Raw genomic sequence first — 23,421 nt, 5'->3', positions numbered from 1 at the left:
CAACATTTGCACAGGGAATGTGTGTCAGCGATGGTGTTTTACCCTTCCAGTGAAGTCCTGATACGCTTTACAGATCAGCTGGCGCTGGGCATTGCTTCTTTGAGTCAGAATGTCAATTAGAGCCTTTTCATTAGTTCCTGAAGAATTGAAAATTTAGAATTGAAGAATTTACACACACAGTTCCTCATTGTGACATTAGGTCAATGACAGCGGGCAAATAAATAGGAACAGGATTTCAACATCTCAGTTGAACATGTGCAGTGTAAGTTCACTAAAAGTCCACACTAGTTCCTTACCAATGCCGTTAATGGCTTTACTTAAAGCACCAGCATCCTCCACTGGATTAAAGCCAGGCTTCTCCTTAATCGTGCCGCGTGCTGTTGACTTAATAAAACAGATCACGCTGATGATAACTAAGTAAATATTCTCAAATACAATACTGTATATAAAACTAATAAAATACAATGACAATCTTACAGTAACAGTCAGAGAGGAGGGGGATTCCAGGAGGGGGATTCCACACACACACACACACACACACACACACACACACACACACACACACACACACACACATACTTTCAGAAGAATAAAGTAAATGAAGTCTGTCAATCTAAAACAAACAACTTACAGAAAACATTCTTGCTGTTCGTGGCTGGGTTTTTAGCTCTGCAACCAGATAAGAATTATATTTGTTATATTGTACAGAAATGTATGGAGCTTAAAATATGACAATATGATTTGAATTTGAATTGTGTAAATTTGAATTATTTACAAGTGAAATCTTACAAAATTTAATTTTAGGTGGTAGTTTAAATAGTTCTGAATTTGATTTTTTTAAAACGAATATTGAACATTTGAAATTTAACAAATTGAAATGTTTTTATGGCTGAATTTTATAGACGTATTTTCAAACAGCTAGTTTTTTTTCTGAATTCGTATACTGCAAATATTCAGTTTAAAAAAAATACAGATTCAAGTTTTCAAGATGAAGAAATTCGGAACTTCAAATTCAGTTTTCTAAAATTCAAGTTAAAAAATTCAAGTTAAAAAATTCTGATCTTACAGAAAGTAGGTCACAGGTCATCCACAGGGAAGAGTAAAGGATCTCAAGCCGCGTTTCCATTAGGCTACCCTTCAAATTGCGCAAATTGAAATTGCGAATTGAAAATACGCACAATGGAAACACGTCAATTTCGCAAAAACTCCCGTTTATCGCAAAAAGGTTTTTACGCTCTCATGAGGTGGTTTTTCAGGCAATTCGAAAAAGGAATATTTCGCAAAACTGCAATGGAAACAGTTTTTGCGCATTTACAGTCACCTGACTTAGAAGACGCGGTGTGTTTGAGGTCCATGTATAGCTACACAAATAATAATAATTGTATATTATTTTATTATAACATTTAATAGGCTATATTTAGAAGACGCTTTTATGCAAAAAAGGAAGCTGAGTGTGGAGCGCGCACTGCATGACACGGAGGCGCGAGCGCGAACACTTGCATTTTCCTATCAACAGTGGAAACAACTTAAAATACTCTATCATTTCTGGTCATACAGAAAATAATAATACATTATTCTCAACTACTTTTATTTGTGTAAACTCACAACAACAAGAAAACGTTGTGCTTTTTGTAAAATAAAAGAAAACAATCAGACGCACTTTCATGATCTCCGTAAACTGGAGCGCGAGAACTGAAACAAAATGTAGGCTAAAGCTTGAAATGTCCACTTTAAAACGAACAAATTCGAATCGAAGGCTAATACCTTCTGATTATGTAATCCGTCTGCTTAACAGCGGAGATGGAGATGTGATTTTAGCCAAAACAATAGTTTATTAATAATATTAATGGCTCTTCTCATTCAGCACTGCGGGAAAAACATCAATTCCAGGTTATAATTTGGCCTTAGAAAACCAGTAAAATCGACATGTTTTCCATATTAATTTGTGAATATTTTAAATGTTTAATAAAGGGGCAAAAAGTCATAAACTGAAAAAAATATCTGAAAATTCGTCGATATTTACTTTTTTGCGCAGCAGTTGGTCTAGCCAGTTCAAATTAAAATTTTGGTGACACAAAAGTAGCCTACATGGATCGTTTGGACAGAATACGAGACAGAGTTCTTTATTAAATTAATAAAAGAAACAATAATTAGCCTATAGGAATACTGGATTCTAAATCTCAAATAAATGCCACAATCAAAGATCGGAGCAGAAATGAGGGCGAAACACCCAGAAACTGCTTAGGCTTTATGTGTCGTTCGCAGTATAAGGGTCTTTCCTGCCATTAATGCTTGGATAACACGCCACGTCTCCTTCGATTGATAATAATAATGTCTAATGCGGTGGCTGTGATATTATATAAACCAACGTCCATTGCCGTGATTTTTGGAATGACTTATCGCGAGAGAAAAAAGGACGTGTTAGTCGCATAACATCGGTTAATGGAAACACCGTCATTTCGCAATAGTTTTTTATCGATATTTAGATAATAGCGCAAAACATTTGCGCAAATCTGTAATGGAAACGCGGCTTCAGATAAGTCGAACAGAGCATTTTGGCTGAACTGCAGTAGTTTTCTGCCGCAAACGCGGTGGTGGTTCAAGATAATCCATGTATCTTTCGTTCAGTCATTTTTTTATTTAATTTTAAGAATAGAAAAATGAGAAAACAGCTTGAGTATTAGATTTCTAATATAATAATAGTCCGCTGCAGCAGTTGCACGGAGCTTACAAAACGTGTGTATTGCAAGGCTACATTTAATTTCTCATCAAACAACTAGACTAACGAATGGCTCGGTACAACAGAAGAGCCTAGAAAGGGCTTTTTCTCTGTGTAGACCAGCAGTTGGTCTGAATTTGCTATAACCTATAGCCTATTTTCTGGACTGTATAGGCTAAGTCACGTTTTATCGTGAAACACGCTGTGATTTATTCCAAAGTGACTCAGGCATTTAACGTTAAATAATCTAAATGTTGACTTTCAAAAGTAGGCGCGCCAAAAAGGCTATTCTCTGTATTTTGGTTCATTTTTGATGTGCGCCAGAAAGATCTAAAGAGACCGAGACACACTAAGCAGCGCATCATGTTGTTTTATTTATTTATGGCGTTACTTCATATCGCAGACTGCTCATTATCAAAAAGAAACACAGTCAACCAAACATAAAAAGTTATTCTGCCTAATTTAATTGGTCTGCTGTACAATATAAAGGGCAAGCTGTGCCGCACAGTCCTACTTGTTATTCCAAACATTTCCCTGTAAATACGCTGATTTAGCCTATACGTGTATTTTGGGACTCGACTGAAGTATGACGCCTTTTTATTTGTATTATAATATAATATATTAAAATACATAATCTTAAGACTAAAGAGTTTTATGATGTAGGCCTTGTGTGTTTTATTAAAATGTATTATAATTTACATCTGAAAAGGATGCGCTTTGTGCATTCTCTGACATTATATTTATTTATTTAATTAATATTGAGTATCAATTGATGTTAAACAAAACGGTGTGTTATTTTCTCTGGCAACTAAACTTCCAAAAAAAAAAAAAAAAAAAAAACTTCCAAAGCAAAGCCATTGTGCGTTCTCTCCGCGCTCCGCAGCTTTTCCACACAGATTTTGAGAACTGGCCAGCTAAAAAAAAATAGCCCAAAGTAGACTAACGGCTAGTGTCCGGGAGATGCGAGGTACGTTCATATTTATAAATAAACATAACTGATTTTGTCTACACCTAAATACATTTCCTAATAATAACAGTGATTAAGCCCAAATATGTGTGGGGGTAATGAACACAATATGGTTTTTTTTTTTTTTTTTTGCCCAAATGGTCTCCACTCTATGCATTTTGTAATAATACAGCAACATTTTTTAACTGACCGTATTTGCCAGAAAATAAGTTGCATGCACATGAGTGCAAGTCACACCGGATCATGTTGAGAGAGAAACGCGTCATAAAAAAAAACATTTTAATATTAGCCTATTCCACAATAGTGTAAAAGACCTGTAAATAAAATACATTTACATGATAAACACTATTAACATGTAGGCTATGTGTTGCCTATTTTACTTTCCCTTAATGTATGACAAATGAATGCAGAAAACAACAAGAATGAAAAATAAGTAGCCATATGTATAATAAAATAATATAGGCTACATAGACTATAAAAATAGCCTATATTGTGCCCTTTATTACAAACAACATTTAGCCTATTTTAAACGCCAAGCCTAAACAAATTTATTTAAATCGAAACGGTCGCGCATCTCTCATTCAGTCAAAAGTTTTCATATTTGCAATGTAACATGTGGATGCTAACTATTAATATAAAGAAGGCTTCATACTTCAGTCGAGTCCCAAAATACACGTATTCACAGCAAGGGACATGTTTGGAATAACAAGTAGGACTGTGTGCGGCACAGCTTGCCCTTTATATTGTACGCAGACCAATTAAATTAGGCAGAATAACTTTTTATATGTTTGGTTGACTGTGTTTCATTTTGATAATGAGCAGTCTGCGATATGAAGCAACGCCAGAACTGATAGGCTACTATGTTGTGTGAGAGCGCGATGCGCGAGTGCCATCACTTGGATTTGTTCCACTGCTGGGAAATAACTTAATACTCTGTTATTTATAGTCATACAGATAATATGACATCATTCGAAACAGTAAAATGTATATTTTTATTTGTGTATTCAAAATGACTACAAAATATCATGTCATTGAAAAATAAATAAAACAACATGATGCGCTGCTTTAGCGCGTCTCTGTCTCTTTAGATCTTTCTGGCACACACCAAAAATGAACCAAAATACAGAGAATAGCCTTCTTGGCGCGCCTACTTTTGAAAGTCAACATTTAGATTATTTAACGTTAAATGCCTGAGTCACTTTGGAATAAATCACAGCGTGTTTCATGATAAAACGTGACTTAGCCTATACAGTCCAGGCTATAGGTTATAGCAAATTCAGACCAACTGCTGGTCAGAGAAAAAGTCTTCTGTTGTACCGAGCCATTCGTTAGTCTAGTTGTTTGATGAGAAAATTAAATGTAGCCTATAGTTGCAATACACGCGTTTTGTAAGCTCCGTGCAACTGCTGCAGCGGACTATTATTATATTAGAAATCTAATAATCAAGCTGTTTTCTCATTTTTCTACTCTTAATATTAAAAAACGACTTAACGAAAGATACATGGATTATCTTGAACCACCACCGCGTTTGCGGCAGAAAACTACTGCAGTTCAGCCAAAATGCTCTGTTCGACTTATCTGAGATCCTTTACTCTTCCCTGTGGATGATCTGTGACCTACTTTCTGTAAGATCTGAATTTTTGAACTTGAATTTTTGAACTTGAATTTTAGAAAACTGAATTTGAAGTTCCGAATTTCTTCATCTTGAAAACTTGAATCTGTATTTTTTAAAACTGAATATTTGCAGTATACGAATTCAGAACAAAAAAACTAGCTGTTTGAAAATACATGTCTGTAAAATTCAGCCATAAAAAAATTTCAATTTATTAAATTTCAAATGTTCAATATTCGTTAAAAAAAAATCTAATTCAGAACTATTTAAACTACCACCTAAAATTCAATTTTGTTAGATTTCACTTGTAAATAATTCAAATTTACACAATTCAAATTCAAATCATATTGTCATATTTTAAGCTCCATAATATGTAAATCAATAAACTTCTGTTTTTTAGTTAAAGTTTTTAGTCACAATCAAAAGCTTTGGTAATGTTTTCAAAAGCGTAAAGCTGCATTAATTCTAACGCTGCGCATCTTTACACATTAATGATGAATTTGGTCAAAATGGAGGATTACATCCCGATCACGCAAGTATCATAGCAAAGTTGATGTTTTATGCAATTTTTATAAGCGATTCACTACAGAATGACAAAATCCGTTAACATCACCGAGCTCGCTGAGAGCAAACCCAACAAAACATGATGATTCTCGCGTCTTTTACACACGAATACTTGGCAACACGCATTGTAACACACACACACAAACACATCAAAATCGACTAGGTAAAGAACTGCACGGTTGGCATAAACACTGATTTCAGTAGATTTCGGAGCAAACTTACAACTTTACCTTGCTGAAGCGTCTCTCTCTCTGTCTGTGTGTGTACTGCAACTGCAAGCCAACCTTTCACTACTGTGAGAATTGAGTCAAGTCTTTTATGGGGGGGTCCCCAAGTTTTTTTGGGCGGGGTTTGGTTAGTCTCACAATATACACTTTATACAAAATATACAATATATTTGATCATAATATGCATAAATATATACTATTTATTAAAAACGCTTGAATTCATATATATATACACATATATATATGAATTCAAGCGTTTTTAATAAATTGTATATATTTATGCATATTATGATCAATATATATATATATATTTCTTCTTTTAAATTACTTACTAGAGTAATACTGGATTTAGAGGGTGACAAAGCAGCAGACCCAAAAGGGCAGCTATGGCAAATATACCAGGGCACTACATATAAGGCACTTGAACACCCGTAAAAGCAAGTGACTTCAAAATACATTGAAATGTCTCAAAAACAGTACAAAATAATCAGATGGCTTCCAGACTCACTGGATGGTATCACTGTCAGATTCAACAGTGGCACAGGAATAATTATTTCATAATGTCTCCGAAAGCAGTGAAAAGAGAGCAGTCAGTAACTTCAAAAGGATATCTATCTTCACAAATTTTTTATTACTTAAACAGTAGCAAAAGAATGGAAAAATACTATCAGGCTGTAATGATGTAGTATGAACCCAGGAGCTTTACTCAAAGAGTGCAGGACAACTGGGCAAACAGGATACAGTCTTTGGAATAGTTTATAAGTTCAACATAGGGATGTCCAGGAGATTCTCAAAAGTCAACTCAGCATTCATCCATAACAGACATCAAAATAATTTCAGGAACCAGTGGGTGAAGACATAAACTTTCTTCAAAGACAAATTTCTTCAGAAACAGGGATAACGAAAATCTCAAATGAGAAATGACCTCTCAAACAAAAATGCATACTTTGTATATATATATATATATACAGTGAGGAAAATAAGTATTTGAACACCCTGCTATTTTGCAAGTTCTCCCACTTGGAAATCATGGAGGGGTCTGAAATTGTCATCGTAGGTGCATGTCCACTGTGAGAGACATAATCTAAAAAAAAGAATCCAGAAATCACAATATATGATTTTTTAACTATTTATTTGTATGATACAGCTGCAAATAAGTATTTGAACACCTGTCTATCAGCTAGAATTCTGACCCTCAAAGACCTGTTAGTCTGCCTTTAAAATGTCCACCTCCACTCCATTTATTATCCTAAATTAGATGCACCTGTTTGAGGTTGTTAGCTGCATAAAGACACCTGTCCACCCCATACAATCAGTAAGAATCCAACTACTAACATGGCCAAGACCAAAGAGCTGTCCAAAGACACTAGAGACAAAATTGTACACCTCCACAAGGCTGGAAAGGGCTACGGGGAAATTGCCAAGCAGCTTGGTGAAAAAAGGTCCACTGTTGGAGCAATCATTAGAAAATGGAAGAAGCTAAACATGACTGTCAATCTCCCTCGGACTGGGGCTCCATGCAAGATCTCACCTCGTGGGGTCTCAATGATCCTAAGAAAGGTGAGAAATCAGCCCAGAACTACACGGGAGGAGCTGGTCAATGACCTGAAAAGAGCTGGGACCACCGTTTCCAAGGTTACTGTTGGTAATACACTAAGACGTCATGGTTTGAAATCATGCATGGCACGGAAGGTTCCCCTGCTTAAACCAGCACGTCAAGGCCCGTCTTAAGTTTGCCAATGACCATTTGGATGATCCAGAGGAGTCATGGGAGAAAGTCATGTGGTCAGGTGAGACCAAAATAGAACTTTTTGGCCATAATTCCACTAAACGTGTTTGGAGGAAGAAGAATGATGAGTACCATCCCAAGAACACCATCCCTACTGTGAAGCATGGGGGTGGTAGCATCATGCTTTGGGGGTGTTTTTCTGCACATGGGACAGGGCGACTGCACTGTATTAAGGAGAGGATGACCGGGGCCATGTATTGCGAGATTTTGGGGAACAACCTCCTTCCCTCAGTTAGAGCATTGAAGATGGGTCGAGGCTGGGTCTTCCAACATGACAATGACCCGAAGCACACAGCCAGGATAACCAAGGAGTGGCTCTGTAAGAAGCATATCAAGGTTCTGGCGTGGCCTAGCCAGTCTCCAGACCTAAACCCAATAGAGAATCTTTGGAGGGAGCTCAAACTCCGTGTTTCTCAGCGACAGCCCAGAAACCTGACTGATCTAGAGAAGATCTGTGTGGAGGAGTGGGCCAAAATCCCTCCTGCAGTGTGTGCAAACCTGGTGAAAAACTACAGGAAACGTTTGACCTCTGTAATTGCAAACAAAGGCTACTGTACCAAATATTAACATTGATTTTCTCAGGTGTTCAAATACTTATTTGCAGCTGTATCATACAAATAAATAGTTAAAAAAATCATACATTGTGATTTCTGGATTTTTTTTTTAAGATTATGTCTCTCACAGTGGACATGCACCTACGATGAAAATTTCAGACCCCTCCGTGATTTCTAAGTGGGAGAACTTGCAAAATAGCAGGGTGTTCAAATACTTATTTTCCTCACTGTATATATATATATATATATATATATATATATATATATATAAACTCAGTCTCTTTTCCCACAACTGAAATGGAGAACTGAACATAACTATTGTAATGGAAATTTTTATTCTAGCCAGCTTATACCATACATGGTGTTAAAGAAACTGCAAGTTGCATATCATCTTCCTTATAGCTGAAGACGAGTTGAAAAGGGCATTCGCAGAAAGAACAATTTGTTTTTCTCTAAAACGGATAAGCTCGCTTGCACTAAGAGCAAAGGTGTTGCATTGGAAAATATATACTCAGTTGTTTTACTGACATATGTGTGTAAGTGTGTGCATATAACAAAGGGGTGTTAGAATAAGTGTGAAGAGTTATGTGTATATAAGCTGGGCAAAAAGGGGAAGTCGGCGCGCTTCTCATATCAGACTCTGACCGTTGTGTGAACTGCCTTTCTTGCAAGAAATAAAGATGATTCTTATAACTTTTTAGATCTCCAACTGTCTTCCAATTATTGTTTAAAGTCTAGAAAGAATTTCCACGACACTATATATATATATAATGTGTTACATAGAAATATAGAAAACGTATCTGCTCAGATAGCAACATTGTTTCAGCCCAGATCCGGCCCACATCTGGCACTTGGGTGGCCCACTCCTGTTTGCCAGATCTGGGCCACAAGCAGGCCATAGCAATGCCACATGTCAGCCAAGAGTAAAGAAATAAACCAGAACTGGACCTTATCTGAGCCACAAAGTCTGTGTATATTAAATATGGAGTCATCTCAGCCTTAATAAGTTAACAAGCAGAATCACTGAAGGAAAGAAGAGAACAGAAAAAGAGACAAGCAGAAACACAAGAACTACAACTGACTTCAGCCACAGTCTTAGATGAAATCAGCTGAAGAGAAAAGAAGATATTAAATCTCTGAAGATCTCAGCAGAGGAGGATTAAAACAGCAAACAGCATTACCAGCTTCACTTATTACTAACTTTATTTCTGTCACACGTCTACAGCAGTTTTTATTGATAATTAACAGAGGTTTAACTCTAATGTGTTTCATTTGTCACCATATCAGTGATTAGTGTTTCCATTAGTTGGGCTCTTAACTCTTATTATATCTTTTGTCTTTTTTTGGCTGCTGTGTCAGTGTGTTTGTCAAAAAACAAAGTGAAATGAGATCAGGTGATGATGGTTACCTGTTGATGGCTTTATAATCATCATGAGATAACCTGTTTCACTGATGTCTTTGGAATCTAACAATTGTGTTTTTCCATTAATATTTTCACATCACAAACCCTGTGTTACTGCAGCATGAGATCTAGCAATATTATATTGTTGAGATTCATATGCTGATTGTTGATGTCTGTGTGTGTCATATTAAACTGACTTTTTCGTACTCATGTTTGTTAAAGTCTTCTAACTGATTGTTATACTATTGCTAGATCTCATGCTGCAGTAACAGGGTTTGTGATGTGAAAATATGAATGGATCAACACATTTGTTAGATTCCAAAGACATCAGTGAAACAGGTTATTTCATGATGATTATAAAACCATCAACAGGTAACCATCATCACCTGATCTTGTTTCACTTTAGCTTTCTTTGCTGCTGCAAATGTGTTTGACAAACACACTGTCTCAGTGGCTAAAAAAGACAAAAGATATAATAAGAGTTAAGAGCCCAACTAATGGAAACACTAAATCACTGTTATGGTGACATGGTTATGTCACATGAAACACATAAGAGTTAAACCTCTGTTAATTCTCAATAAAACTTCTGTAGATGTCTGACAGAAATAAAGTCAGTCTGGTTAGTAATAAGTGAAGCTGGTAATGCTGTTTGTGGAGTTGTTTAATCCTCCTCTGCTGAGATCTTCAGAGATGTAATGTCTTCTTTTCTCTTCAGTTGATTTCATCTAAGACTGTGGCTGAAGTCAGTTGTAGTTCTTGTGTTTCTGCTCGTCTCTTTTTCTGTTCTCTTCTTTCCTTCAGTGGTTCTGCTTGTTCACAGGCTTATTAAGGCTGAGATGACTCCATATTTAATATACACAGATTTTGTGGCTCAGATAAGGTCCAGTTCTGGTATATTTCTATAGTATTTTTTAGTTAGTTATAGTATTTTTTAAAGTACACCAAATGCTTTACTAACAAGCATCAGGAGTGGCTCTTTAATGCTCTGGGAAGCGCAAGCAAGCAAACAAGGTAGATGGCAGAGCAAAGTCCTGAGTTCACATGTGACAGGCAATGTCGGTGAAAGAATAAATGTTAATCTATAACTTTTCCACCTAGAACAGACCACAGTGGTCTGTCTGGTTTTGTCTGTGCTTGCCTTCCTGTCTTGGTTGGAGTTGACAGCCGATGACCGTCTTTCAACCAAGAGAGCACAAATGATTTTGGGTCAAACTGCTCCACTGGAGGGCCATTGACGTCTAGAAACAGGACAGAAGAAAGGCTTTTGGCCCTCAGGGAATTTCTCCTCTTGTTAGCGGTATCACTCATGGCTGAAAATCCATGTTCACATTCAGCTGAGGTGGCCAGGTAGGTTTTGCTAGCTGTTATCAGCCTCTTGATCGTCTTCCCAGGATTGTCACCTTCAAGTTTCCACAACCTATACTCTTCAACAGCAGCTCTGGTGGTTACTCCTAGATGCTTAGCAAGGTCATGAATTTCCTTTTCACCATACAGGACAAGGGAATTACGATCTTTGGGCCAACAGGATGGTTCGAGTGGAGTCAGAAGCTCAGTAAGCTCTGAGTCAGGGAGACGAACAGAGAGATTATCAATGACAGCCTGTAGGAACTGCCCCTTGTTGATATTCTCTTTGGAGGCTTCTAGTGTGATGCCTTTGAACATGCATGCTGTTATCCTCCCTTCTGCCTTTGCGAGTGACTTTCCTGGTGTTGTTTTCATGGCCTCCAGGACCTCCACAGTCAAAAGAGTCCACCGACTGGCATCAGTGAGAGATGTGTTTCGATTCTGCAGTTTCAGAGAGAGGCTTTGTAACTCACGCAGCACATCTTTCATCAGTGCAAGGTCTTTAACAAAACCTGTGTTGCTGAGTTTCCTCAATAGTCCACTGAATTTTCGTCGATCCAAATCAGTGCGGGGAACATCCACAGAAGCTTTCTGCATTTGTGTGGCAAGTGCTGGAAAGTCCCGCCAAACAGCTCTGACAGTGCTGAAACTGCTGGCAACCCAGCGAATTGAGAAAATCTGCCCAATCCTCAGCAGTGAGATGTTAACATGAGTGCCAGCATCATAGAGCAGTCTGGCATTTTTTGGAGATTGGTGGTAAAACGTATACAACTTTGAAATAAAGATTTCAAAGTGGTTACATCCAGTTACAGACTTGCATGCATCATGCACTGCCAACTCTAGCTTGTGTGCAAGACAATGAATGCTCTTCAATGAAGGGAAGTCTTTTCTCAACTTTGCAATCAGTCCACTCTCTCTTCCTGTCATGACTGATGCTCCATCTGTGGCAATGCTGATCAGGTGTGATTTTAAATATTCATCATCCAAGCCTGCTGTCAAAAGGGTATTCTTAAGAGCTTGATACAATGCTTCGGCTGTTGTTCCCTTATCTAGCTCTACACGATCAAGGAAAATGTTTTCAGTGTCATCTCTGCCTGTCACATCTGCTCTCAAGTAAATTATTAAATAGCTTTTGCCAAAGTTACTGCTTTCATCAACTGTCAAACTCACAAAAGAATCATTGGACTTCAATGCGGATATCATTGACTTTTTCATTTTAGTGGCAATGTGTTCAATCATAGCGATACACGTATGATCTGATCGGTGTGAAGGGCCCATTTTTCCTCCACTGACCTCTTGTAGCATTATCAGTCTGCTCATTTTACTGAATGCTAATCTCTCTTTTGCCACAAAGTAGGCTGTTCTTATACTGTTGGCTGTTTCTCTGACAAGCTCATCGTTAACCTTCTCTGTTAGTGTGGGGAGGATCTCTGTTTCTTTCTGGGCTTCAATTTCTAGAGCCCTCTGATGAGCCTGACTGTCCCGGTGTTTGTATATTTTTTTCCTCATGGCACGTACATTCATTGCTTGGACCCTCCCTAAAGCCCACTCTTCTGCCACTTGAACACCTTTTTTGTTTGAACACATTCGTTTAACATCTCTACATGCAATACATCCAATTTTGTTTTCATTGATGTACAGCCATGGGGAGTATTGTTTCCTCCATATTTCTAACTGATTTCTCCAGGTATCAACTTCCTTGGAGAAGCTGCTGAATTGCTCTGAGTTTTTGTTGGTGCTGAGCCGTTCAGAGCTGTTGGTGGGAGTTAGCTGTTCTGAGCTGTTGCTGACCTGCTCTTCGCTTTCGTTGATCTCTGCTGAGCTCCTGCCACTGCCACTGCCCTCTGCTGAGCTCCTGCCACTGCCCTCTGCTGAGCTCCTGCCACTGCCCTCTGCTGAGCTCCTGCCACTGCCCTCTGCTGAGCTCCTGCCACTGCCCTCTGCTGAGCTCCTGCCACTGCCCACTGCCCTCTGCTGAGCTCCTGCCACTGCCCTCTGCTGAGCTCCTGCCACTGCCACTGCCCTCTGCTGAGCTCCTGCCACTGCCCTCTGCTGAGCTCCTGCCACTGCCCTCTGCTGAGCTCCTGCCACTGCCCTCTGCTGAGCTCCTGCCACTGCCCTCTGCTGAGCTCCTGCCACTGCCCTCTGCTGAGCTCCTGCCACTGCTCTCTGCTGCGCTCCTGCCTCTGCTGAGCTCCTGCCACTGCCCTCTGCTGTGCTCCTGCCACTGCCCTCTGCTAAACTGGAATGGACTGTGCTTGCCTTAGTGGAGGTCCTCTTTACCTGCACACTAATACCATGTTTTGGTTTCAATATTTTTTTAAATAAATACACATAATGAAATGAAATATACACTACCGTTCAGAAGTTGAGATCGATACGATTTTTAAAATGTTTTTAAAAGAAGTCTCTTCTGCTCAAAGCTGCATTGATTTGATAAAAAAAAGTAATATTGTGACTGTTTTCTATGTGAATATATAGTAAAATGCAATTTATTCCTGTGATCAAAGCTGAATTTTCAGCATCATTACTCCAGTCTTCAGTGTCACATGATCCTTCAGAAAGCATTCTAATAAGATGATTTGATGATCAACAAACAGTTATGATTATTAATGTTGGAAACCAGTTCATATTTGTGTGGAAACCGTCATACATTTTATTTTTCAGGATTTTTTGATGAATAGAAAGTTCAAAAGAACAGCATTTATTTGAAACAGAATCTTCTGTTACATTATACATGTCTTTACTGTCACTTTTGATCAATTTAATGCAACCGTACTGAATAAAAGTATTAATTTCTTTCCCAACATTTTTTTTTATAAGTTCTTACTAACCGCAAGCTTTTGAATGGTAGTGTATAATGCTACAAAAGTTTATATTTCAGATAAACTTTCTATTCATCAAACTAAAAAAAAAAAAAAAATACGGTAAATAACTGTTTTCAACATTGATATTAATCATAAATGTTTGTTGAGCATCAAATCATCATATTTGAAGGATTTCTGAAGGATCATGTGATGAACACTGGAGTAACGATGGTGAAAATTTAGCTTTGATCACAGAAATAAATTATATTTTATTGTATTATTATTTTACATTGTAATAATATTTCATAATATAACTGTTTTTACTGTATTTTGGATCAGATCAATGCAGGCTTGGTGAACAGAAGAGACTCTTGAACTTTTGAACAGTAGTGTACATCCAACAGAATGATTCTAGCTTTATTTACCAATGTAGTATTTACCCTGAAAACAACTGGATGATTGATGTGACACTGTAATAATGTTTGTTCCAAAAGACTTGATTAAATGCATGAAACTTGTTTATTAAAAATTGTGACAAAACAGGCTGTCAGCCTGTGTGTTGGTGGGGATTTTTCAACTATTTCAGCACATACGATTTTTACGTCCAGTAGGTGGCGGGCGGCAAAGGACTGTCATGAGTGAGTGAGTCAGCAGACTATTCAACCATTTCAGTGAAAAAGGCTGCTTTATTCATAAACAAACAATACTATAGCAATCAAAATAAATCATTGCTATTTCAAGAGTGAATCCCGCATAAATGCGTATGTAATTCCCAAAACTTTGCCGTGTTTATACAGCCATTGGTCCTAGCAGCATGAAAAACAAGTTATATACAAATAAATACAAATTCTGAATGGATATTAGAAAGCATAGAAAGCGCACAACGAGCGCTCCCTTTATAATTACTAAAAAGCTGTTATCCATCTTCGTCGAGATCTCCAGCACTCCTGTAGAACCAGGACCAGTGCTCGAATTGAGGGGGGGCTGGGGGGATCCGGGACCCCCCCCCATAAGGTATTAGGGACCCCCCCATAAGAAGTAAAAAATAGAATTAGGGGAGTCCCTCGGATATTTTTATTTTAGTAAAAATAATAATGACAAATCAAAATCAAAGGTAACGTCCGATTCCGATCGAGTCTGAAAACACGTGATCGGGCCCGATTTCCGATCACGTGATCGGACGTTACCAGCATTTATCGGGGTTCAAGCAATTAAGGCCTTTAAGGCCTTAAATAGGGATGTCCCGATCCGATCACGTGATCGGAAATCGGGCCCGATCACGTGTTTTCAGACTCGATCGGAATCGGACGTTACTCGATCGGAATTTTAGTTCCTAAAAGCACATTACTGGCTTTGCAAACACTGTGGCACTTTTATTTTTTATTTGTTTACATGCCTGCCGGGTATTTTAAGTTGAGGTGCTATTTGTTTATATATTAGACTTTTTTTATATTTACTGTTGCACTAAAGTCCAAAAGTGAAGAATTTATTTATTACTTGATTGTTCAAGCTACCTCACAGAAGTGCTCTGTTTGTTAACAGAGTTGTTGAATGTTAAAATAAGGTGAATTAAATAAAAAATAAGGAACATCCTGGATCTGTTTTTTTCGCTCTTCTTTATTCTTTTTTTATGTGTTATAGAAGTATCGGATCGGGACTCGGTATCGGCAGATACTCAAAATCAAATGACTCGGACTCGGACTCGAGGGCAAAAAAACCTGATCGGGACATCCCTAGCCTTAAAGCACAAAAGCATCCAAAGTTATTAAGTTTTATTTAGCAAAAGTACTACTTTAGGTTCTTGTAATTCTTGTAATTATTGTAACTGGTGTAAGTTACAGGCACATAGCAAGTTAATTATTGTAACTTGTGTAAGTTACAGGCACATATAACTTATTCTGTGTTGTGTCCTTGATTTACATGAGTGTCATAGTTCTTCTCAAAACCATAACTGTTGACACCTGCGACGCAGGGTGTAAAATGTCACATGATTACACAGAAAACCATGTAGCATAAGAGTGGAAGTCTTGAAAGTCCATGGCGCTTGAATAGCTGTGAAGTCTGTTTCCTGTAGAGTCCATTTCCCACGTAGAGTCGCTCTGATGACTCGTCCCTCATGAGGCTTGTTCATTGAAATATGAGGTGATGCTTTATACCAGTATGCCGCTTGTGATGACATCATGGCATACACACATACCTGTAACATAATAAAACAAAGAAACGGCAGACCAGCAGTATTCATGCATGGACTTCATTCTTCCATAAGTCGCACATGTTCTGTGTTGATTTTCTGTAATTGCATGTTGACACAGAAACAAACATGCAATTAGGGTCCGTGAAGACTCTGCGTTGTGTATTTTTCATTTTCTTTTGTGATAGTTCGTTCAGCAGTGGGTCTGGTTGTCTTCTTGAGGTTGGGGCTTCATACGCAGATGAGACGGTCGTTGCATATGGATCTCGGAAAAAGTGTTTATCTGCACAGAGTAAGAAAGAAAACAAAAGACGACAGAGCAGTATTTCTTCAAACACTAGGGTTGTAGCAGTATTTGTTTAAATACGGGTTGTATCGTTTTCAGAGTCTGCTGTTGTTTCATTCTTTCCCTAGGCTATTTCTTAATTTATTTGACACCTATGGACCAGTGAGGTGGGGATAAGTGGGGGATGAGGAAATCTTCACCACATGGCTGACCCCCGAGGCCTGTTGCACTTCGGTTCTTCCATGGGCTCCGCATTGGTCTGTGTGTCCTATTCTGTCCCTGTTGTGTGCACACTGTACAGTGTGTGAGAAAATTGGCACATTTCCATTCTCCAGTGAAACATCAGTCCTAATAAACATCATTAACAGAGGATGGTTGTCTGACTGCAATATTCTGTGGCATAACATTTAAGGCTGTGAGTATACTGAATGTCCCCCAAACAAAGGCTGAGACAGTCACTTTCCTTTTGTTCTATTAAACAAAAATAAGTCTTTCATCTTTGTTGTGAGTTACTGGGGAAATTAAGCACTCACAGCCTAAATGGTTAACACCGTATCAAGTTGCCCCACGAGTTTAACGAGGAGGGGCTGCTTCAGAATATCAAGCAGGCTAAGCAGAAGCTGAGTAACCTTGTTAACTTCTTTAAAGTTCTTTTTGTTTTTTCTGCATTCTTTTCCAAAATGTCCGTGCTTACCACAGTAAGAACAACTGGCTTCTCTAGGACTTTTGCGTTTCTTTTGCTTCTCTGAGTTGACCTTAACAGTAACTGCTGCAATTCTTACTCTCTCTTTGACATCAGAGTCTCTTTCCCAAGTGACTAAACTGTCCAAGTTGTCTTCCAGGGTTCTCGTACACCATGTGATGTTTAAGTAAGGCAACGCCTGTCTGTGTTCTGGCAAAAGACACTGAAACCATGTGCGAACCAAAGGGCCATTATCACCTAACACCTTCTCTGGTGTGTCAGCAATTCCGCTGTAAGCGGCAGCGGTCTGGCAAAATCTTTCTGTGTACTCACAAACAGTTTCACCCTTCTTCTGTACACAATTGGTCATTTTCGACCAATCGATTTTGGGTCCTAAGATATTCTTTAGGATTTTCAAAACACCTTCTCTCAAATCACCTTTACTGACATGTTGCAGTTCGGAATTGCTTACAGCACTTTCAAAATCATTGAATTCCGACTCAGTCAAGATCTGTGATATTAGCTGGGTGATTTCAGATAGAGACATTTCATAGAGCCGCATCTTTTTGGACAACTCTCTTCTAAACTCAGAAAAATTTCTTTGCACTAATGGCAAACTTTCAGCAATTCTCTCGATATCTTTAGGACCTAAAGATGTTTTGACTGCTTGTAGCTGCAATATGGGGGTTGCAAATGAAACTGTATCAACACCTTTTCCCTGAGGCTTTTGTCTAGCTACGCACACTTCAACTGCATTTACATCTGCATTGACATTGTCCTCTATTCTATCAAAAGACTGTACATCAGGATAGCTTTCATCTGACTGTTGGTCTTCTAAATCACATTTGGTTGAGGCTTTGTTATGGCCCACCTTTGTCTTGAGACAGGACATGTGAGTCTGCAATTGTTTGTTCTGATCGTTTAACTTAGCAATACACTGAGCTTGTTCTTGTGCAATGGATAAGCTAAATTCTCTGTGACAACAGATAATGCCTTTCACATTTTTCTTCCTGATACATGCACCCAACACTTTCTTGCAATCTTCAATTGGCCATACTTTGTCTGCATCAATGTCAAATTTCCTTGTTAAATTCAATCTGACTTGCTCAGTCACTATTGTGTCCATGTGCTCTGATAACAAAGACAAACTCCTTGTCTGTCCATAACAGTGTAGCTCGTCCAGCTTTTTCAGTTGTGGGAAATAGTCTCGCATTCCTTCTAACCATTTTGTGAGTTCCTTTGTTACTTCACAATCACAAAACACTAAAACTTCTCTCTACTGTCTTACAAACAGAGGGTACAATCTTGTTAACACAGCATAACTATTGTTAACTTTCCAAATTACCACACTTAACTTCCCTGCCGACAAGAACAGAGGATCAACAGACATAACTAGCACGTAAAGCTAATTCTTCTCTGCCTAAAGCAAAGGATACCAACCTATTAGCACTTGATGCTAACTTTCTCTAGCTTACAGATAGGTCTTCTCTAGCAAGAGCATACACACAATATTAACATGTAACTGTTAATCTTCCCTGCTAACAACAGAGGATAAATTTCATCTCTAAAAGAAAAACTTTTTTAGAGGCTCATCTTTAGTTAACCAAACTCTACAGCTGTTTGTTAACTACTTCTCTGAACGGCGCAGAGGAAAAACACATTTGTACTGGTCTGCATTGGTTCTTTGAATGGAGTGAAACTCACCGAATCGTTGGTTGTACAGAAAAAAATTCGTCTGGAACTCAGTCAGCTTTGTTGAGATCTTTGAGCTTGAAGTTTCAAGATTCAGTCTGGAACTCAGTCAGGCATTGAGATCTTTTTGGAGCTTGAAGTTTTCAATCTGGAGGAAGCTGGAAAGATTCAGTCTGGCAATCTTTGTCAGATCTTTTGTTGAGCTTGAAGTTTCAAGATTCAGTTCTTTGAGCTTGAAGTTCTTTGAGTTTCCTTTTTCTCCATCCGGGTCACAAGGCACCATCTGTTGGAAAGTTTTCTTTCATCGAAGCAGAGACCAGGAGACAGTTGGGATCGCGTTCAACGGAAGTTATTCTTTATTGAGAACTCCGCTGTAAGTTGCTGTAGTACTTCCAACATGATCTAACTCTAATACAGTATGCATTGTAGTTATATACATTCCAAGGGGGAGGGATTACATAGAGGCGGGAACTCTGAATAAAGCATGCAAATGAAGTGGGAACACACCCTACTCTGAGTCCAATTAAATCAGCATAACTATTCACATACTGGCCAGGAACTCCAATTCCAAGAGCCATCCGAGAGCCATTAAAGACAAAAGGTGAAAGTCAATCAACCTAATGATTCAACGTCTGGGCTCCGAAAGGTGAGAATCTCAGTGATCTGACTCATTTAAAACACAATAGAGAAAAACAGGACTGGCAGAAACTGTTGTTACTATTATCCTAACCTAACCTTAAAATGCTAACTTCAATGTACTCAACTTTTACTGTTGCAAACTAAATTAAACATTTAATAAATTTGTAATCCAACACAAGGATCATCTACTGGAGGGAGGAAATGGTGCAACAGGAGAGCAAATAGTTGACAAATGCGTTCTGATTCAAAGAGAAAATTGTACTGATAAATGATAAAGTTCTCTTCGTAGTTTGTTTCAGAAAGATGAGTGACAAATAAGAACAATAGATAGTTAGTAAATGAAAACAGACATCACTGACTCGTTTCTTTTGAATGATTCAACAGCCTAAAAGCTTTGATTCAGTCAGGTGAAGTTCCGCAGTTTTCATACAATTTGTGAAGAAAAAAAAGTTAAAACCAATACTACGTCTGTTTCTTTCACGTTGACCCAAAAAACGTACAATAATAAAACAAAATAATACATTCTATTAGGGCTGTCGCGATAACCGCAATATTGCAGTACCGCGCTTCTGACAAGCCAACCGCAGAGGAACGCAAGTAACCGCAGCAACTGCGATAATCGTGTGTTTTTTTTTTAATAAGGCTATACCGTTCTTGTTTTGAAATTTGTGTGTATTGAATGTTAAATAAGTTAATAATGATAACAAGACTGTTTATCATGGTCATTTGTAACAGACAGACAGTTCTTGAATCAGACAGTGAATGGGAGAGATCGACTGAGCACGTGCGATTACCTGCGTCTGTCTTTGAGGTCAAGTCATATATATTTGTTAAAAAGGTTGTTGTGTCCAAGGAAAGAGAAATATTGTATCGTTCTTTTAATGTTTAAGGGCATTTACCATAAACGGCATTTCACAGTGTGAGGAAGCCGCAAGAAAATAAATCAGTGAGTCACGCATTGAATCAATGCCATTGGTCTCTATTACATGAAGCATCAGCTTCAGTGTTGCCCATGCGACGCATTGCTGGTAGGGCTGGGTACCGAGTTCGATACTTTTTAGGTACCGACCGAATTGCCTCGATACTATCGAGTATCGAAAAATGACTTCTTGTTTGGTACCAGATTTCGATACCTAAGGGGTTAACTCGTCAACGTCAGTGCTCAAACAAATACATATGAAATGCACAACGACACACCTAAAACATACTCGTATGAGACGCGCGCACAAACTTTCCACGCATATACTCGTATGAGTCGTGAGCACACACACAAACTCTCCGCGCACATACTCATATGAGACTTGAGCACACACACACAAACTCTCCGCGCACATACTCATGAGACGCGAGCACACACACACAATACCCTAATTATGTGGAAAAGTCGATCAAAAGTGTGGCTACATTTCTCCAGGCTCAATGCCAACAGCGTGCGATGCAGTATTTGCGGTAAAATAGTTGCTGCAAAGACAGGTACCACGATAGATATGATGAAGACCTTGACAGTGCACGGAGTAAACATAAGAGCAGAAAGTTGCTCCGTCTTCGCCTGGTAAATGAAGAGGTACCTTGTTGATCACTCTGACAGTGTTTATATTGAAATAATGACCTACTGAATGTACACTGCCATTCAAAAATGTGTTGGTTAGTCAGAATTCTTTTTCAGTAAGGATGCATTAAAGTGATTAAAATCGTGACATTAAAACAATGTAATGTAATGTTACAAAAGATTTCTGTTTCAAATAAATACTGTTCTTTTGAAAATTTTATTCATCAAAGAATCATGAAAACATTTATCATAGTTTCCAAAATATTAAGCAGCAAACTGTTTTCATATTTCTGAAGGATCCTGTGACACTTAAGTATTGATTTTGAAAATTCAGCTTTGATATCACAGGAATAAATTACATTTTGAAATATATTCAAATGAGATTTTAAATTGTAATACTATTTCACAATGTTACAAGTTTTACAGTATTTTTGTTCAAACAAATTCAGCTTTGGTGAGCATGAGCTCTTTATAAAAAAAAAATTGTTCCTTTGTGCAGAGGCTAAGGAGCATGAGTCAAACTGAAAAAATTAAACCAAAGTTTTTCTGAGGTAATGTGTTATGTAATCTTGTTAAAATGGATTTCATAAAATTGGTATTGAAAAAAGTATCGTCAGGAACCGGTATCTAATTTTTTTGAACGATACCCAGCCCTAATTGCTGGCCAGCTCAGCTTTGAAAAGTAGAGCTTAAAGTTAAAAATAATTAACACCTAGTTTCACTACATCTATCTTTTAATGAATCAGCGTTTTTGAACGTGTTTGTACATGTACAGTTTAATGACTCAAAGGCAATCCGTTGTTGTAACAATGTAACTGTGCACTGAGTGACAGTCTTTCAATGCGCAGAGACGCTGTTTAGTTCTGGTTACATCGTTAGAGAAAATGTCCTTGATTTTTGTGCATGCTGAACACATCGTAACACTTATTTATATTTATGTATTGCTATATAAATAAGTCCAAATATATAAATGGTGATAATACTGCATGTCGCGCTATTGAGCCACTCAAAATTACCGCATGGGAAATTCCTTCACGCAACAGCCCTACATTCTATAACCCAAATGTACAAAAAGAAATGTAATCAGTAGTGTTGTTTTTGACTGCCTTTTTTAATTTTAGTTTTAGTCTAGTCTTTGTGTCAAGCTGTCATTTTAGTTTTTATTAGTTTTAGTCACGTTCATACTGTTTTTAGTCTAGTCAAGTATCAGTCGACTAAAAGTCTGAGCATTTTAGTCTTAAGTCAGAATTATCCATGACTCTTTTCGTCTAGTTTTAGTTGACGAAAACTGATGACATTTAGTTGAAAATTGTATTTTAGTCTAATTTTAGTAATGCAATTCTATTTAACCCAGTCAATATAGTGTACCACTATGGAAAAATAGCAAAAATAGCGAACAGAAAAGTAACACTCATCTCATTCGTAGAGAAGGAAAAACAAGTTCTTTGTGACATCCAAGATTTATTGCATTAAAATTTAAATGCAAAAGAAAAGGCATGAGAGTTGGCTGTTTTTGTCAATTTTAAGTTTTAATTTAAAAAGTTTGCGATTTTAATATAACTACACGGCTAAATATTTTACCACTTGCTTATAAATCTAGATAGAAGTAGTGCATTGAATAATACATTGTTTAAATTGTGCTTAAAAGTGAATTACGTCTATTAAAGAGTATGTGTGTACAAAGAGAATTGCAATGCTGACAAAACTTTTTTTAAATAAAAGTATTTGATAACTTCCAGATTTGAAATAAAAATAGTGAGTATGTGTTTGTGGTCCAGCCGTGGATCAGTTACGCACTGCAAACGCAGCATATGTGAAAGCACTATAGCGTGTGCTTTGTTTGTTGTCGTTTACGCTAACTCACCGCAGCTGCATCTTGTAATAATGCCGCGAGTGGGGCTTGAGGAAGTGACGTCACCTGCGTCTGCGCAGTGTGACCTGATGCAGCCCCTGAAGTGAGACACGGGAAACAGAAATACTGCAAAATAATAATAATAATGCGACTAAACGAGACGAAATAACGTCATAACATTTTGTCTCGTCTTGTTTTGGTCAACGAAAATTTTGTTAACCACATTTAGTCTCGTTTTTTTTCGTCAACAATATTAGCATTATACATTTAATTATAGTTATCATCACATGACCAGCATTTACGTTGTGTCTCGTTTTCGTCACGTGGTTCGTTGACAACGATATTTAGTCATCATTTTCGTAGACGAAAGAAACACTAGTATTGGTTTTGACTCACAATGTGATTCATAATTCCTTCCAATAAACCACCTTATCTTTCTATAGTAAAATAGTATGTTCAACAATATGAATTGGAAATGCTGGAGAGATGAATTGATTAAGTTGAACAAAGTTCATGAATCAAACGACTCAGCTGATCAGAGTTCG

At 37.8% G+C, this 23,421-nt stretch overlaps 1 protein-coding gene across 4 annotated transcripts in view; it reads right to left on the bottom strand.

Annotated features, from left to right (window-relative positions):
- Nucleotides 1-23,421, bottom strand: part of anxa3b (annexin A3b) — a 103,101-nt gene that overhangs the window by 5,599 nt on the left and 74,081 nt on the right. Inside the window, exons 1-4 of one of the 4 annotated variants that reach the window (XM_084104615.1) lie at nucleotides 6,093-6,198; nucleotides 632-669; nucleotides 297-384; nucleotides 43-137 (exon numbers count right to left, since the gene is read on the bottom strand). In XM_084104615.1, the coding sequence (XP_083960741.1) occupies nucleotides 43-137; nucleotides 297-384; nucleotides 632-640 (192 nt within the window). In that variant the 5' untranslated portion in view covers nucleotides 641-669; nucleotides 6,093-6,198. Of the gene's footprint in view, nucleotides 1-42; nucleotides 138-296; nucleotides 385-631; nucleotides 670-6,084; nucleotides 6,199-23,421 lie in introns of those variants that run through there. The other 3 variants (XM_084104617.1, XM_084104616.1, XM_084104610.1) reach the window with 3 other exon arrangements.

The sequence above is a fragment of the Abramis brama genome (genome assembly GCF_963993115.1).
Source record: "Abramis brama genome assembly, chromosome: 25".
NCBI lineage: Eukaryota > Metazoa > Chordata > Actinopteri > Cypriniformes > Leuciscidae > Abramis > Abramis brama.
The sequence above is the reverse complement of the archived record's forward strand: the minus strand, read 5'-3'. Positions and strand labels throughout refer to the sequence as shown.